This window comes from Chaetodon trifascialis, chromosome 6 (genome assembly GCF_039877785.1).
Source record: "Chaetodon trifascialis isolate fChaTrf1 chromosome 6, fChaTrf1.hap1, whole genome shotgun sequence".
In the NCBI taxonomy this organism is placed as follows: Eukaryota; Metazoa; Chordata; class Actinopteri; order Chaetodontiformes; family Chaetodontidae; genus Chaetodon; species Chaetodon trifascialis.
The window spans coordinates 20,698,902-20,714,525 of NC_092061.1; the positions used below are offsets into that span (position 1 = coordinate 20,698,902).

A 15,624-nucleotide genomic window follows, 5' to 3' on the forward strand; every position below is an offset into this window, starting at 1 on the left:
GAAATGGAACCAAACTGTTCAAAGCCTCAGAATATATTTAGAGCTCATGTTCACAGAGCATTGTTAGCTCTGGAAGATATCAAGTGTCTCTTAGCCTTTATTTAGGCACTGGGGTTAAAACATTTGTAGTGCAGTAGATCCTGTAATTTTATGCACACAATTTAGGCTGTTACAGCACACATAGTGTATGATCTACCTATGAGCAAGCTACTGCTGCAATCCTACGAAATATATGCTGTACCTGCTAAGAAAATGCACATTTTTCATTTTTTGGGTAGTATGTAAAAGCTTCAGACCAACAAAGTAGTAATCTTGTATTTTATGCACACTGGTACAAAGGGAGAGTATAAAGGAAGCAGATTTTGAGTATTTTGTTTTGTTCATGTGCTGTTTTGTGCTACTCCCCTTCAAAACCTTCAGTTTTAGAAACCAAAAAAACTTTGATAGATCTGAGTCTTGCATATGTTTATTCATTTCTTTGAATGCTTTGCAAGGATGGTCAGAGCTCTGAGGGGGGAGACCTTTAAACAGTTCACCACACTTTCACATCAGTAGTGACAAATGTCCATCACAGATATAAAGACCATCGACATGTCAGAGCTTTGATCCCCCTTTCCCAGACCACACCTCTACAAGATATGCAACATACAGATAATAAATAGATGCATGTTAAAGGTCATTTCCATATACAAATATATTTTATGAAGCTTATTGTACAAGCATTTCTTTTTTTACCTACAGCATAACATTTACAAGATAGGATCAGTGAAGTGGAGTAAGCTCTGATAAACTGCTGATATACTGCACCGTATATTTGATACTTGCTCTCCAAAAGACATTAGTGAAGTTTAGAAACGGGTTGAGTCTGAAATGCAGCAAAAGCACAGGCTCCAAAAACGACTCATAAGCAGTCATCACGTCTGCAAAGTCATACTGGCACAACCAGAGGAAGCCACTCCATTCTACAGCATGAACTGCTGAAATCTGTATTGGCACGAGCTGAGGAAGCACACAGTGGAAAAAGTGTCAGTACAAAATATATAAAGTTAAAAAATCTGCCCTTAGCTATTGACACAAAATAAATGTCTCTGAAATATCAAAATAGTGAATTATTTGAAATACATTTTAGAATAAATTCCACTGGCGATCATACTTATCAAAAGAATATGCACTATGTTCACTCACTGAAGACTATTTTGTACCATAAAAACTCTTCTCAGCTGCTTGCTTACACTTGAGCTTCATTACAAACTAAGCTCAGTTCTCTGAATGACTGAGAGCCTCTGAACAGGCGATGAATCAAATCAAACTTTTGGAAAAGCAGAAATCCACCCATTCAAAAGGCACTTCATTCTCAAAGAGACAACAGTATGTCATCAACATATTGTGAGCTATATACAAAAACAATGTACAAATCTATAGAAAAAGGTTTGCTGCTATAATTCAGTCTATTTGCTCTGAATAAATATTTGGTTTAATGAACTCTTGAAAATAATGCACAAACCAAAGCAGCGTTACAACACGATAACTGCTCATCCAGGTGTGCCTGTTGCTCAATGTTGAACTTACGCAAAGCACACGCGATCAAATACCACACTGCTCATGATTTATGTAAAATACAGTAACATTAAAGGCTTATGCGACCCAGGAAAACAGATCAGCTCTCCCTGATCCTTCAATATATTACATGTATTGCTCATCAGTTTTGTTTTTTATTTTGAAATAATGGGAATTTGCTGGAAATCAGATGAAAAATCTGATTGAAAACTGGGTTTTAAAATCCTCGCAGCACAATTCATGGTTAATGTGCATTATGCATAGCTCATTTTTGTTTTTCTCTCTATTTTCATTTTCTGTTTCTATTTCTATTTGCAGAAGCATTTTAAGAGCTGTTCTTGCCACCAGAAGACTCCATTTACTGTAAACTACAGTCAGCAGTTTTTTCTTGGAGCTAGAAAGACAACAGCTTTTAGATGTTTAAGAACATGGAATCCAGGAGAAAATATGATTTTAAACCAGTATCAACCTTTAAGAACATCCAGGTATTTTTCAATGAAAACTGGTAAAGAACAAAAATAATGAGCCTTAAGGATATGTAAAGCAAAACTGATTCCAGACCAGCAGTGTATATTGACTTGATATTGACTTTTTTCTTGATATTTTAGTTGATAAATGCAGATTTCTAGAAGCATTCTGGCAGTTTATAATAGTTTTTCTTCATAAATGTCATTCTATGCTGTAAATACGATACATCAACTTACACATCATGTAATGGCAACAACAAATAAGATCAGCTTGATATCAGGCTCGTTGAAACCACTAGCACTAATCGTCAATGCCTGCCAAGTCCAACGATGCATTTGATTTCTTTCTGAACTTATCACATCCAACAAAGGCTTCAAGGTTTCCACACAAGCATCAAGTGGCTTTTGGAGTCCTGTGGTTTTACACTTGCAGTAAAAACACTGTGATAACCCTTGCTCAACATAGTAGTTTGTCATTTTGATATGCTTTATCCCTTTATCTTTCAAAATGAAATCTGAAGTTTATTGGTAAAGCTTGAACATTTTCTTGGCAAAGCACTGGCATAAAGGGTCTCCTCAAAAACTCCTCATTCCAAATGTTAATGAAGACCACAAATGAAAAGTAGCTTACTCCTCCACATAAAATAAACTCTTAAAATGTGGGTTCTGTACAACGATGGAGCAGTGATCTAACACAAACGTGTATGGCTATCTATTGTACCGCCTACATCATAATTCTGGCTTTGGAATCTAATATATCTCTCTATAGCAGCCAAGCCAATAATTATACAATAACTTCTCATATAGTGAATAACACAGTGATAGTACAGACATAAAAACATAGACATAGTAACAAAATCCATGCAAGTGCGAGTCTGACTTTGCGGTAATGACCAAAGACAACTTCAAGCTATGAAGGAGAGAAAGATGAGAACGGCCCCCCTCAGAGGCATCAGTTCAAACTGAGGTCATTTTTCCTGAAAAGTGATTTTTCCTTCAGTTTTAGTCTCTCTTACGCCTCGTTGGTATTTGTGTATCTTGACAGTGAAAGATAAAGAGTGGTGCCGGTGGAGACACTGGAGCATGGAGATTTAACTTTCCATCCCAGCTATCTTCCACGAGGATAACTCACATGATCCATTCGTCGCCTTGAACAGACCAGTCTCCTCTTCACCTGCAACAACAGGAAGCACTCTCCTCCAGTGCAAAAGATAAGTTGCTTTCAACGGGTGTCTGTAAGTGAATGAGCGTATGACTAAAGAAACAAGAGGAGAGGGTGTTGTTCTGGCTGCATGTGTTGATTTTTTTTTTGCTTTTCTGGATGACATGAGCTTTATGTGAACAGGCACTGAAGGAAAAAAAAAAAACTATCTACAGGCGCAAGAATCTACAGTCATGTTGGGGTAAACTTTCAGCACCACATTCTTGTCCTCATCAAAGAAGAGGATGCTGAGGGAAGACATCTTCTCTGGGACACAGCACGGCTCGGGGATGCCTGGGACGACGCCCACTGCCCGTACTATGCTCTGGATGGTGGCGTGGTTAGAGGGCTTCAGAGCCTAAAGCAAAGGAACAAAAAGATTAAAAAGGATTCTTTAAAAGCAAAACATCTGCCTCTGATTGGATTGTACTTTGTACAAGAATGTGATTGCTTTGCATATTATCACAGAACTTCTTTTTAGATGCACTCAAAGGGAGGGTTTCTAACAATATAGGTCTTATTGTCATAGTCTTGGTCATCATTTCTCTCAGTAATACTCAATTTGATGCGTGCCATCACTAAAAAGTCTGTTGGGGCAAAAAAACACATTTACCAGACTTATTTGGAAGAGAAAAGGAAAGCAAATGATATAATTATTAGCCAAAATGGTCATCCGTCACAGTTTCCGTCAAGTTCCTGGTTCAATTTTGTTAGTACTGTGTTATCATAACCAATAAAATGATGGACAAATCTATGGAAATAAGAGCGAAAATTACAATATACCAAATCTTCAACCAAGAGCATCTTTTATGGAGGTCCTTTTTTCTACAACATCCATCACACAGACTATCACCCAGAGCATTCAACAAGCAGCTGCAGGTAGATCAAAACCTGAGGGACTGAATGCTTGCTCTATCCCTCACACATCCCACACCTGATCAACCGCTTCATGTCTAACAGGATCCAATAAGTGACAGGGCTCTTCCCACACATCATAATAGACTAGGCAGAGCAGCTTTTAATCGTAGGCCTTCAGCAGCTTCTAAAGCTTTAGCCTGACAAAGGAGGAGCAACATCACAGGATCACAGGCCTGTCTGACTGAGCAGCAAACCTGCAGGACAGGGAGGGGGTTGCTTTCGCCCTAGGCCCTACTTCTGGGACTAATTACATCCGACTACAAAGGCCGGTGACTCCGAGGTAATGAATTAAGTGGATGGACTTCGTGCATTCCGGCCATGTTTAAAATACCTGTGATGTTATCTTGTCACCAGGGTCGCAAGCTACGAGGGGAGCTGATGTTTAACATCAGTTGAAGCGCAACTTTCTTTGTTTTCTCACTTCTTTCTATGTTCCTTCAAACGTGTAAAATCATATGTCAGGTTGCCGCCACCTGAAGAAAGACTGTTAAAGCTGGCATGAATTACCTGAGTTTCTTCCTTCTCCAGCATGGTTATAAAGTTTTATTGATTTTCGATGTCAAGGTCAACCACCTACTTCCCAGGAAGTTGTGCAAGGACAATTTTTCACTTTTTGCTACAAAGCAGTTTAGATTACATCATCTGTAGTTTGACCAGTTTTACTGTCTGTTTAGTACAGTAGGGCTTCACAGTACCTTCAATGATCTTAATTCCTAACATATACTATAGAACATAAAAGCATGGAGAACTTGTATTATTATCTATAATACAAGACAGATTGGCTTCAGGAACTTCTGATGTAAATGTTATCTAAGTGATCATACTACAGTTACAGTAAATGCAACAGTAAACGATGGACTGAGAGCTTAATGGATAGATGCACTGATAGCTCAACACAGCCTGTTTTATTTATATAATAAATACCATACTGCCTGAAAAAAGCACAGTTTTTGAATGTTAAATATGCAGACTGATGTGTGAAGTCTTATGTACTGTATGCTGACCTCTGGTGATATCGTGTGCATCAGTTAATATATATCTGAATCAGAGCATCTAAAATATATTTTTATATACATTTACATTAATATACTTGGTGAAGTATAGGTTAAGGTTAACACCAAATTAACCTGCAAGCATAAAACTGAAATATTGTTGTGGTGCAAAAAGTGGCAATGACCACCACTTATCTTACAATTTGTTAACTACAATAGCAGAGAAAAGACGATGGCTGGTTACAAGAAGTGCTGGAAATATAACTCATTAGCGTAGCGGATCCTGACCTGAAAGCAAAGCAGTGTCAACTTGGAACCACTTATCACAAGTTGCAGATGACTGTGGGTTATGACCAGCTCAACCTGTGACTGATTTTTTTCTCCTGTTTTATTCAAATTTTTTTTTTTAGAAGACTGAAATGGTCAAATAATCCAGTAAGTTGGGAACCACTGCAGCATTGCACTACAAGACTCCAAGTCTCACCTTTGGCATGGGGAACTGGCAGGACCCTGAGCAGTAGTAGGCATCAAACGACTTAGGTGATATAATCCATTCACTCCAACCGATGTCGGCAAAGTCCACTTTCAGGTATCTCCGCGCGCAGTTCCTGGGCTCATTCCATTGCTTCTTCCGCGCCTTTTTAATCGTCTGCTCATCGAACTGCAGGAGGGGCATCTTGTGCCGTTGATTCTTGCGCGTCTTTTTACGTGGCCGACGGGCCTGCTTGTTTTCAAAAGGTTCGTATGGACTCGTCTCATCCCACCCGGTGGTCTCATATGGATACTCGGGCCCTGGAAGCTCATTGTTTTGCAAGGGGAGCAGAACGTTCACCGAGCGTTTGTGTCTGGGTTGTGGCTGTTCTTGCTCAGTATTGTTTCGCTCACGCAGTCCCAGTTTATGGAAGCTGTGCGACAGGGAGCCTTCTCCTCCCACCGGGTGATGTCTCTGGAGGGTGGCTACCACACTTTCAGGTTCTGAAATGGCCGAGTCATTGGCGTAGACCAGGATGTAGGGTGAGCGGTCTGACAGGAGCTTCCTCCACGGCTGGGGCCCTTGTGAAGCCACATCAATCCCAATAAGCAGCTCGTCATGGTTTTTGGCCTGGTTGACCACACGAGTTATGTCCTTCCACTGCCAAGATATGAAGTCCCTGTACAGAGTGGACACATTGATCCGAAAGTGTCCGAGAGTTCTCATCTTGTTATCCACAGAGGCGAAACTCCAGATAACCATGTGGATGTGGCTGTGCCTCCGGGGGCCATGGCGGCCACAGCTTTTGGACCTGGAGCAGCCCTGAGTGCTGTTCTGAAGGTCTCCGATGTAATAATGAAGAGTGGCTGAGAGAACGTCTTCTGACTTGGTGAGTGAGGTGAGGTTGAAAATCTGCAGCTGATTCTTGTTTATTGTACCTGTGTATATAATGAGTAATATTATTTACACAATGCAACATGCAGGATTTCAAAAACCACCCACACCTGTATTCATTAAATACATAATAATGATGATAACATGCACGTTTTCCTGATCTAATGTTTTATTTGGCCAGGCTATGACATTTCTGTCTCTAAGTTTTTTTCCTCCAACACAATACAATGGTGTTTGGGTTGTGGTTCTAAAAGCATTCAAGCATTACACTTAAAAAACACAAATCCTATCTCTTCCCAGAATTTCCCCATTACTCTGGATCATCCACAGGCACTCTTTCATCAAAGATAATAGTTTCACTAAAAACCTTCCACAGTGTGGTCTGTGGATGATCCAGAGTAACCAGGACAGGGTGCCAAACCTGGACAAACAAAACCAAAACTATCTGCACGACTAGATTCCACTGAGGGGTTGAGAAGATGTGTTTGTAATTTGGGTGAACTCACCCTTTACATGCTATGACATACTGCTATCAGACGATAGGAGGCAGTATAATCTAACAAACTTTGACTCAATGTGGAAACTGGTCGTCGTTAATGGTGCCCACATCCAAGTGATAATAACACGGCGTAGCCAGTATGCAATTTTGAGCTTAATAAGATTGAAGTTACTCTAAAAGTTGTCGCAGAAGACACTAACAGAAGCACCTTAAACGCAGAGGCTCACTGCAGTGAAAAGCCTCCAGTTCTGCCGCCAGGCTGGGCAGCTGCCAGATGCTGGCTCGAGGGAAAATCTATCTGGACTATCTGACACGAAAATCTCAAGGTGTGAAAACAATTGTGCCGGCATACGTTTGTGAGTTGCATGCAGAGATCTGATGCAGAATCTTTGCTCCTGGCACAGGGAAGGGGTAACAGGTTGATGACATTTCCACGACTGGATCAACAGGTGTATTTCAGTGTCAGCTCAGTAAACCAGCATGTGAATTGCACCAATTTTAAAGAGTTTTTGTAGGTTCTTTTTGGTCTTCAAAACCTAATTTTCTACAGATTCTTGTTGTGTTTGTGCTTTTAAATACTAAATCCTAAATTGCGCATTCTGTGGCCACACAGCTCGGTGCACGTGTAGAGTATTTCCAACTGAGCGAGGCAGGAGACTCAAGTTTAGTTGTAGAAAATGTCAAACCACAAGACACACATGTATGCCCTTTCTAGACTGGCAGAACTCAGTGCCGTCAACATGCGTAAAACTTTGGACACCTACCCCAGTGCGCTTTGAAACTGCGGACAGTGTTGCCGTCCTTGAAGGGAAATCCAGCTCGGTTGTACTTGGCGTAAAGCATCTGCATGTGTTCCGTCATTGTATCCTGTAAAAGCAGATCCTGGTCGTCTTTCGCGGGGTGCTTTTTATTCAACGAATGCGTAAAATCCACCTTTCGTCTCTCGGGCAAATTGTCTGTTTTCAGCATCGCGCAGTATCCAACGCATAGATAACTCCATCCGTAAAGCAGCACGACCACAGCCCGAGAGTAGAGAGCCATGCCTGAGCCAAAGCGGAGGTAGCAGCAGAAAAAATTAACAGGCCTAGTTGTAGAAAACCTAGCACGTTTCCAAAAGTGGTCCCTATCTCCAAAAAGACATACCATCACCCGAAGAGGAGCCCTGTGTTTGAAAATGATACCATCACCTTTGACACCAGTCACAGCAAGACAGGGAGGTGGGCAGGAACAAATAAGAGCGTTATCCAAGTGGCCTCTCTACTTCTGGTAAATTGCAGGTCTAAACGTGCTACAGTCAGTAAATGATAAAATTCCCGGCGCTCAGCAGAAGGTGGACTGGGGCAGATGTGGGAGAACTAAGCTTCTAAAACAGCGACGCTCCTGGTTTTGTATCCGGGCTCTGGGCTGATTTCAGGACCAGCAGTCAACCGTCCCTCCGTCTCAGCTTTCATTGAAGGTAAAGCATGTTGTGCTTGGTATTATAGGGCTTGTGGGACCAGCTGGGTATTCCTCGCGCACACACATACACACACTCGGGGAGGGAGGGAGGGAGAGAGAGAGAGAGAGAGAGAGAGAGAGAGAGAGAGAGAGAGAGAGAGAGAGTTTCCCGTTCAAGATACTTTTACGCACATTGAGTCTGAGGATAAATTATCTCATGTTATCAAGAACTGAAGGAGGGTATTATTTTGTCAGATGATTTGAGACGGATTAAAAAAATCGTTAAAGGACATTCCGCCGATTTATTGAACTGATTTCAATATCTAAACTGCTGCCAGAGAACAGCCCCTCCGTGCGTAATTTCTACTCCGCAGAGCTGTGCGTCTGGGCCGCGCTGCTGAATGAAGCGGCTTACTGTGGGCATTAAAGGCTCTCTCCCCTATTTAGTTTAGTTCAATGGAGTTAAGCACACACATCCTGTACCATCACGGTCCGATCCGGATGCTGTACTGTGCCCACCCCCCCTCCCGAACGTCCCCCAAAACAGCCCATCCAGGCGGGGTTGAAACACCCCATCCAGCCGCCCTCCACCCCAAGCCACAGGGCTTCTCTTTCAGGGGCACTCGTGAGGAAATGATTAGGGCATTTCCCCGCCCTTGGACATCTGATGGCAATAATATTAGCATGCCATGTCCTTCATAGCAGTCAACTGAATGGGTTTAACCCTTCCAACTGGGAGGAGATGGGCAGGAGCGACCAAATGTAAACAACAGCAAAGCAGCAGCAGCAGAGCGAAAGCAGCAGGCAGCAAGGACCTGACTGGATCAATCAATCAATCAATCAATCAATCAATCAATCAATCAATCAATCAATCAATCAATCAATCAATCAATGCACTGTAACCCATAAAACAAACATTAAAGAAAAAAAGGCTAAATGACAAAAAAACATGTTAAAACATGCTTTTTATAATATTCCTGACATTTAAAATGAAGTAAGGACTCATAACTGCTTGGACCTAATGTGTATTTGTTATGATGCACATGATGGAGAGGTTTACGTGTGGAAACTGCTGGATTACTGCTGCCAAAATGCTTCTCAATAAAAGAAAATAAATAAACCAGTGGCATTACTGAAGTAAGGGGACTAAAACTGGACCAAAGTTGCTCTAATGATCAAACACAAGAGTAAATTGGTACATGCAGGTTCATGAATCTCAGTGTGGCATGGATTTTAAAGGATTTTCAAAGAAGTCAGGTGCCCCTGACCATAACTTTGGAGCACAGACCAAAGACTGAGGATTTTGTCCCCCATCACTTACACTGGAATGGATCTCTTAATGACCAGTAGGAGGAATGATGACAGCAAGCTTTCAATGAGCTGTATGGGCACCTGACTATTGTTTTAAGACACAAAAAAATGTGAACCCATCCTTTAAGACCTGCTTAACATTTTGAGGTGCACACCCCTGGAGGTTTACTTCATCCAACAGAGGAAGTAAATCAATCAGTTTCCATAAACTGGGTTAGAGAGAATGAACTTGGCTATGCAAAGCGTAGTTTCCTCGAGTCGCCTTAGCCACCTTACAGAAAACTGGAGAGGTCTGCAGGAATTTGTTTTGTTTGGGCAAGTTGCAATTGTTCTTTCATGTCAGCTAGAATTGGCCATGTTTCATGCTTTCTGGAGAAGAAGATCACAAGGATGAAGAGCTTTATGGGAATATCCAGGAAGAGGAAAGCGGAAACAGCTTCTTCTTCTTCTTTGGGTTTTTTATAGTGGAAACTGATTGGATTTTTTTTTTTTTTTTTTCAGTTTTGCCATTTCCAGCAAGCTTTTCAAATATAATATTTAACAAAATGTACATAAAAACACCTTGATGGAAACAAGTCTAATGTGTCAGCTGGACTGCATCATTGTTACTAGCCCTCACTGGTGGATGAACATGTGGGTGCATGTTACACCTCCTCCAGGCCATGTCCTCGTTCATATGTTGATAGCATGTATTCATCTAAGTCGTGTAAATTTAGTGCCAAAATGTCATGGCTGCAGTCCTCAAAAGCGGCAACCCAAAATGCTCATTTGTTCAGCACTGTAATTTTTTATATGTATGAATTTTCACCACATGTATGCTTATTTGTTTCAAATTAGGGTTGGCTCAGTTGTCTGCTTTGTCGGCGTACATCAAAGGCTCAAATATGGCTGGTAATGAAGTGTCAAACACATAAAGAAGCAACAGTGTCAAAAAAGACCAAAAAAAAAACGCACGAAGAGACATCCAATTAAGGTGAAACTGAGCTTGTTACACAGAGAAGGCTAAATAGAATGCCTTTACTATATCTAAGGCCCAGTTTAGTCTGAATCCACCTCTTTACCTCATGTTGTGTATATTAGAGGCAAGTCAGGCCTCAAACTAATAAAACCACGCTTCAGTTAAAACCCCAACAGCTTAAAAGCCCAATAAAAGAAATGAAGAGGGATATAACCATTTAAATTAGACTTTACTGTGAAATCATTACTATTTACAGACACATGATCTGTGTGGGCGAGTTCCAGCAACCTGTTTTTTTTGTAAAGGGTTCGGTCTTCCACAGAGGTAAGGCACATAAAAAATAGCCTGTGCATTTCATGAGCGATACTTGTTTGTCAACCCACCAACATTTTGAATGAGTTTTACACGTGCACATCTGCTGGCGCTCGAACGATTGATGCCACTTCCAGGGAGGGCGAGCAGAGTGGGGCCGTTCCATCGCCGTCACCGTGCCACACGAATGAGCTGCGGCCCATAAACTTGAACAGCTGTAGATGAGGGTGAAATGTTTGCCACCTGGCAAATGCGAGTTACAGCCCATTCAAAAACAAAGCAGGGCAGGTAGTGAGACAGTCAGGTGGACAGTTTGATTGTTACAGCCCTCACCCTGAGGTTAAATCTGGCCTTTTAGAAAGGGGTCAAAGAGGAAATGACATTGTCAACACAATCCTTCTGCCAACTCTGAACGTGCTTCTCATCCCTGTTAGTTCAGTTCGCTTTGTTGAGACAATAGCAAGGGAAAAACAGTTTTTTCAGACAAGTTTAACACAAACAGCTCAAAATAGACATTTAAAAAAGTATCTTCAGACATACAACAACAAAAACACATTTGAAAAAAAGGACAAAAGAAAATTAAAAAGGCGCTTCCCGTCCAGTCAATCATATTGTTTTGGTAACCCCTTAAGACTTTGACAAAGTTTATTTCATCATCACCCCAAAAACAGGCCCAGAACTTACATCTTCTTAAAAAAAAAAAACAACAACCAGAAACCTACTGACTAAGAAAACCCAAAACCAGACCCCCATTCCCCAAACTCCTGCTTTTACAGAACCAGAACCCACATCCCAGTGTCACCACACATATTGTTTCAATGAGGCAAACAGGGTCCAATTCAGTCAAAACAGACAAACAGATGCAGCCAGTGGAAGGCTGCTCTGGTATCAGGGCGGCTGAGTGACATTAGAGGTTTGTTTCAGAATTAACTCACTTGTTTGAACCTCGTAACTTTCAGAAATACATTTCAGCTGAATAGATGCACAGGAAATGAGCACAAAGGCATGTTAACTATGGCTGCCACTATGTAGGAGTCATTCAACATGTTGGGAAATGCGCTTTTTTGCTTTCTTGCCAAGAGGTAGATGAAAACTTCGGTTTTTGTACAGTTGTTGCCTTTGACGAGGCTGGCTGTTCCCCCCTTTTCAGTCTTTATGCTAAGCTAAGCTAACTGGTTGTAGCTTCATATTTACCATATAAACATGAGCGAAGAGTCTTTCTCATCTAACTCTCAGAAAGCAAATCAGCACATTTCCCCAAAAATGTCAGTGTTGCTGAAATAATATTGGTGATTTCATTCATCATAAGAAACCAAAATTTGTGTGACTGCATTTTTAGGTACTCCATGGTTATAAGTGTACAAAAATGCCTCCAGAGGGCACATGTGCAGGATGTTTTCTTTGCGATTAAATGGAAAAAGTGCCCCCCCCAACCCCAACTGTGTGTCTGCAGAGTCTACAGACAACACATTTATGAACAAATAACAAAGACCCTGTAATTTGTTATCTTATAGACATAGAAAATGTTACTTTTGGGACAAATGATTCCTACCATGTGTTTCAATAAATACATTCAAAAAAAGTTAATCCTGAAATTAAAAGGGAGCAAGTTGCTTAAAGTCTTCTGTACTTCCTAAATAATTCCAAAGTAGGTTATTTGTAGAGTTGTCTTCCATTAAAAATGTCATAGTGAATGAATAATATGTAAATGATAGAGCACTTTGATGTCCTGTAAGTGTGCCTTGCCATCTGGGAACATGCGGAATGCTTTAAGCCCATTACCCATTCTTCCAGTCCAATTGGAGCTACCGCAGCCTGGGGGAGGACATAAAAGCAACCCCCATCATCTTTCAAAGCTCTTACGCCTTTAATTTGTTTAGACAAACAGCCCAAAACATGCCAGGTCAAACGATGGGACGAGCCTGGGGTCCCAGCGCAGGTTCCTGTCCCTAACTAAGACTGCTACTTGGGAAAGGTCAAACAAACTGAGCCAAACTGGGTCACAAAGAAGGATACAGAATATAAGGGCAAAAAACTTTAAAATGATTTTGTCACGAGGATATATGACGAAACCTGAAGTAACACACAGAATCAGAGTTTATTTGCAACGAAACTGCTGTCACAAAATCGTCCATCCACTTCTTCCTCTGGGCCTCCTCAGTTTGAAGCCATTTTTTTCACTGCGGCACCTCCACCCAGATGGCATGCATGATATGAGGGGAACAGTTTGTAAATGATGGTGCAACTAAAGCAACTCAGTCAAATTAGAGGCTTCCATTGCTCTCCAATATGTGCCATATGTATGAATGTGTCGGCAGCAGCCTCTGAAGCTTAGACTGTCCTGATGTTGTGGTCATAGATGACGACATGGATGTAGAAGTCCGACTGCAGGAACGTCCTGTTGGAGTCCTCACCAGGACCAGACTGGAACCCAGCAAAGATTTAGAGCAGTTAGCAGGGGTGTGTGTGCAGTGTTATCTGCAGTCTATTAAGGTGCATTCAGAGGAATTCCAAAGTGATTTTCCACCTTTCTTCAATCCTTTTTTGTGTTCGTTCACTGAAGTGTGCTTGAGGGTGTGTGTGTGTGACGGTTATTTTACTCCTGTTTCTTTCCTTTTTGCTTCTTGATAATAAAGTTTCATGTTCAAGCTAACATTTTCAGCTTATGTGGCTGCATCATTTCATGGCACCACCTTTTCCTTTCCATTGACTGGAAAGGGAAAGGTGGCTCTTTCTATTACTATAAAATTTGCCTCATCTTCAGTCTGAGCTCACCTTGACGAGGATTTTATAGTGTCATTCATTTTTTCTGATCATTAGAGTGCAGAAAGTCTCTAAAGCAATGACACTCTTAACATACCACTGGTCTTTCAAACTGCTAAACATATTAGCAAATAATAGGTCTGGAGACCCTTTGCGTGGTGTTTTGAAGCTGCCTCCTGACAGGCACTGAATCAGCCAATCAGCTTGCTTGATCTGCAGTTCCACACAAAGTTAGAGATATTTGACTTTCTAAACAAGCCACTTGCTAACTTTCTCTGTCTGCCATTCAGTGCTGGGCAGGTAGTGTACAGTGTGTTTATCTGAGCTATATGACTGAACAGCTGCACACAGTTTCATACAGAGGTTAATAAAAGTCACAAGACTCAACTCTAGCATCTTTGTTTAACTGGAGAACCAAAACTATGAGCTACAGGAAGCTAAAAGCTGCATACAGCTTTGGAGTTGATGCTAATTCTCGATGGGTTTGGAACTATGAACGACACCTTTCCCATTACAAAGAATCATTAGACTCAGCGTTAATATAAAACATGTCACTTAATGCAGGTTTAAAATGGTAATTAAACAAAATTGCAGATATTCAGAACACATCTCTTTACAGTAAGAGGTGTATTAAATGGGAGGCCAAGTGCAGCATAATTTGACAGTGACTGTAATTGTTCATTTTCGAGATGTTTTCAGTTACTTTGCATGTCAGAACTCACATGGCCCCACCACTAAGATGTGACGGCACTGCCAGCTGGGAGCATTTACTTAAGGCTAAGTGTGTCAAAAGCTTCTAGTGGGAGTGGATCCATAGCCAGCCATTACACTCAATTTACACTTTTACCTCAAACACACTTGTGGCTGTCCTAATAAGTCAGACGGTCTTCCTTTGTGAGTTCACAAGAGCATAAATAAATACAGACCAATAAAAAAATGACACATTAAGAGAAAATGGGAAATGCTGGGTGAACTGAATGATAAGCATCTTTTTTTTTGAACAGCAGCTGAAATGTGTCATTAACATGTCATCTTCAACCGACAAAAAAAACAACACTGTTTTACTGAGACTGAATCAAGCCGTTGTCATAACTGAAATATGACAAACCCTCCATCCCCCAACCCACTTTTTGGCAATGACAAAAAAGTGGTCACAGTATGACAAAGGCAGAAAAACAAACAAACCACCCAAAATGAGTTGATGTGAGCCTTGATTTTGGAAGGTTCAGCTGCGAATCTGCGGCCACATGAGCAGCTAGTGAGCTCATGGTGGGTTAAAAGCCGGACGGTCCTGCGCTTCTCCGTGCTGAGCCAATCTGGGCTGAGCTGAGCTGGGCTCTGGGCACAGGGGTGGTTTGCTGTGTCTGGCTTCCTATGCCTTCTCTTGTGTTTTTAATAGACAGCCTGGTCGGGGCGGTGCTCGACCGCAGCTAGAACACTGTGCTGCCATTTTGGCACTTGGCCTCAAAAACGCAGTCCCCACAGCTCTGTCTGCAATTTCAAAATAGTTCAGCCCCACCAACTACTTCCCTACCCCCCAGCAAAGAGGAAAACTGGAGAGAAAAAAACACAGTCTGTCAGTCGTTTTTCTTCCAGGGCCCCTGCCGGACTGAGAGCGTGGAGGAAGCACCTGTCTCGACCCCTTGATCCTCCATTCTTTGTGCAGGTGGAAAGCAAATATCTCTCCCTCCCACTGATTTCTTTCTCCCTCTCTCTCAGTCTCTGCCTCTCTTATACTGTAGGCTCCAGCTCTGAAAATTACTGTCTGATATGTGGTTAATTAAGACTCCCTAAAAACTAGGCAATTAGCAAAGCTGGCAGAGAGGTGATAATAACCGTTTTA

At 41.6% G+C, this 15,624-nt stretch overlaps 2 protein-coding genes across 2 annotated transcripts in view; both read right to left on the reverse strand.

Annotated features, from left to right (window-relative positions):
• Nucleotides 1–2,850: 2,850 nt before the first annotated feature.
• On the reverse strand, nt 2,851–8,426 carry bmp3 (bone morphogenetic protein 3). The gene is made up of 3 exons (XM_070964791.1): nt 7,765–8,426; nt 5,620–6,545; nt 2,851–3,583 (listed from the first exon to the last, which is right to left on the reverse strand). Exons 1-3 carry the CDS (start codon nt 8,144–8,146, stop codon nt 3,392–3,394), a joined length of 1,500 nt encoding a protein of 499 aa, XP_070820892.1. The 5' UTR covers nt 8,147–8,426; the 3' UTR covers nt 2,851–3,391.
• Nucleotides 8,427–13,305: 4,879 nt separating this feature from the next.
• cfap299 (cilia and flagella associated protein 299) overlaps nt 13,306–15,624 on the reverse strand; it is a 67,770-nt gene continuing 65,451 nt past the window's right edge. The window contains exon 6 of the mRNA XM_070965240.1: nt 13,306–13,442. Within this exon, the coding sequence (XP_070821341.1) occupies nt 13,350–13,442 (93 nt within the window). The 3' untranslated portion in view covers nt 13,306–13,349. The remainder of the gene's footprint in view (nt 13,443–15,624) is intronic.

Bases quoted from the DNA above. Each gene is read 5' to 3' on its own strand.
- bmp3 (XM_070964791.1), bottom strand. From the start codon at position 8,146: ATGGTATGTCTTTTTGGAGATAGGGACCACTTTTGGAAACGTGCTAGG. The intron at 6,546-7,764 runs GTAGGTGTCCAA...TTATATACACAG, and splicing joins CAGTTTCAAAGCGCACTGGG to GTACAATAAACAAGAATCAG. The intron at 3,584-5,619 runs GTGAGACTTGGA...CCTTTGCTTTAG, and splicing joins GCCAGTTCCCCATGCCAAAG to GCTCTGAAGCCCTCTAACCA.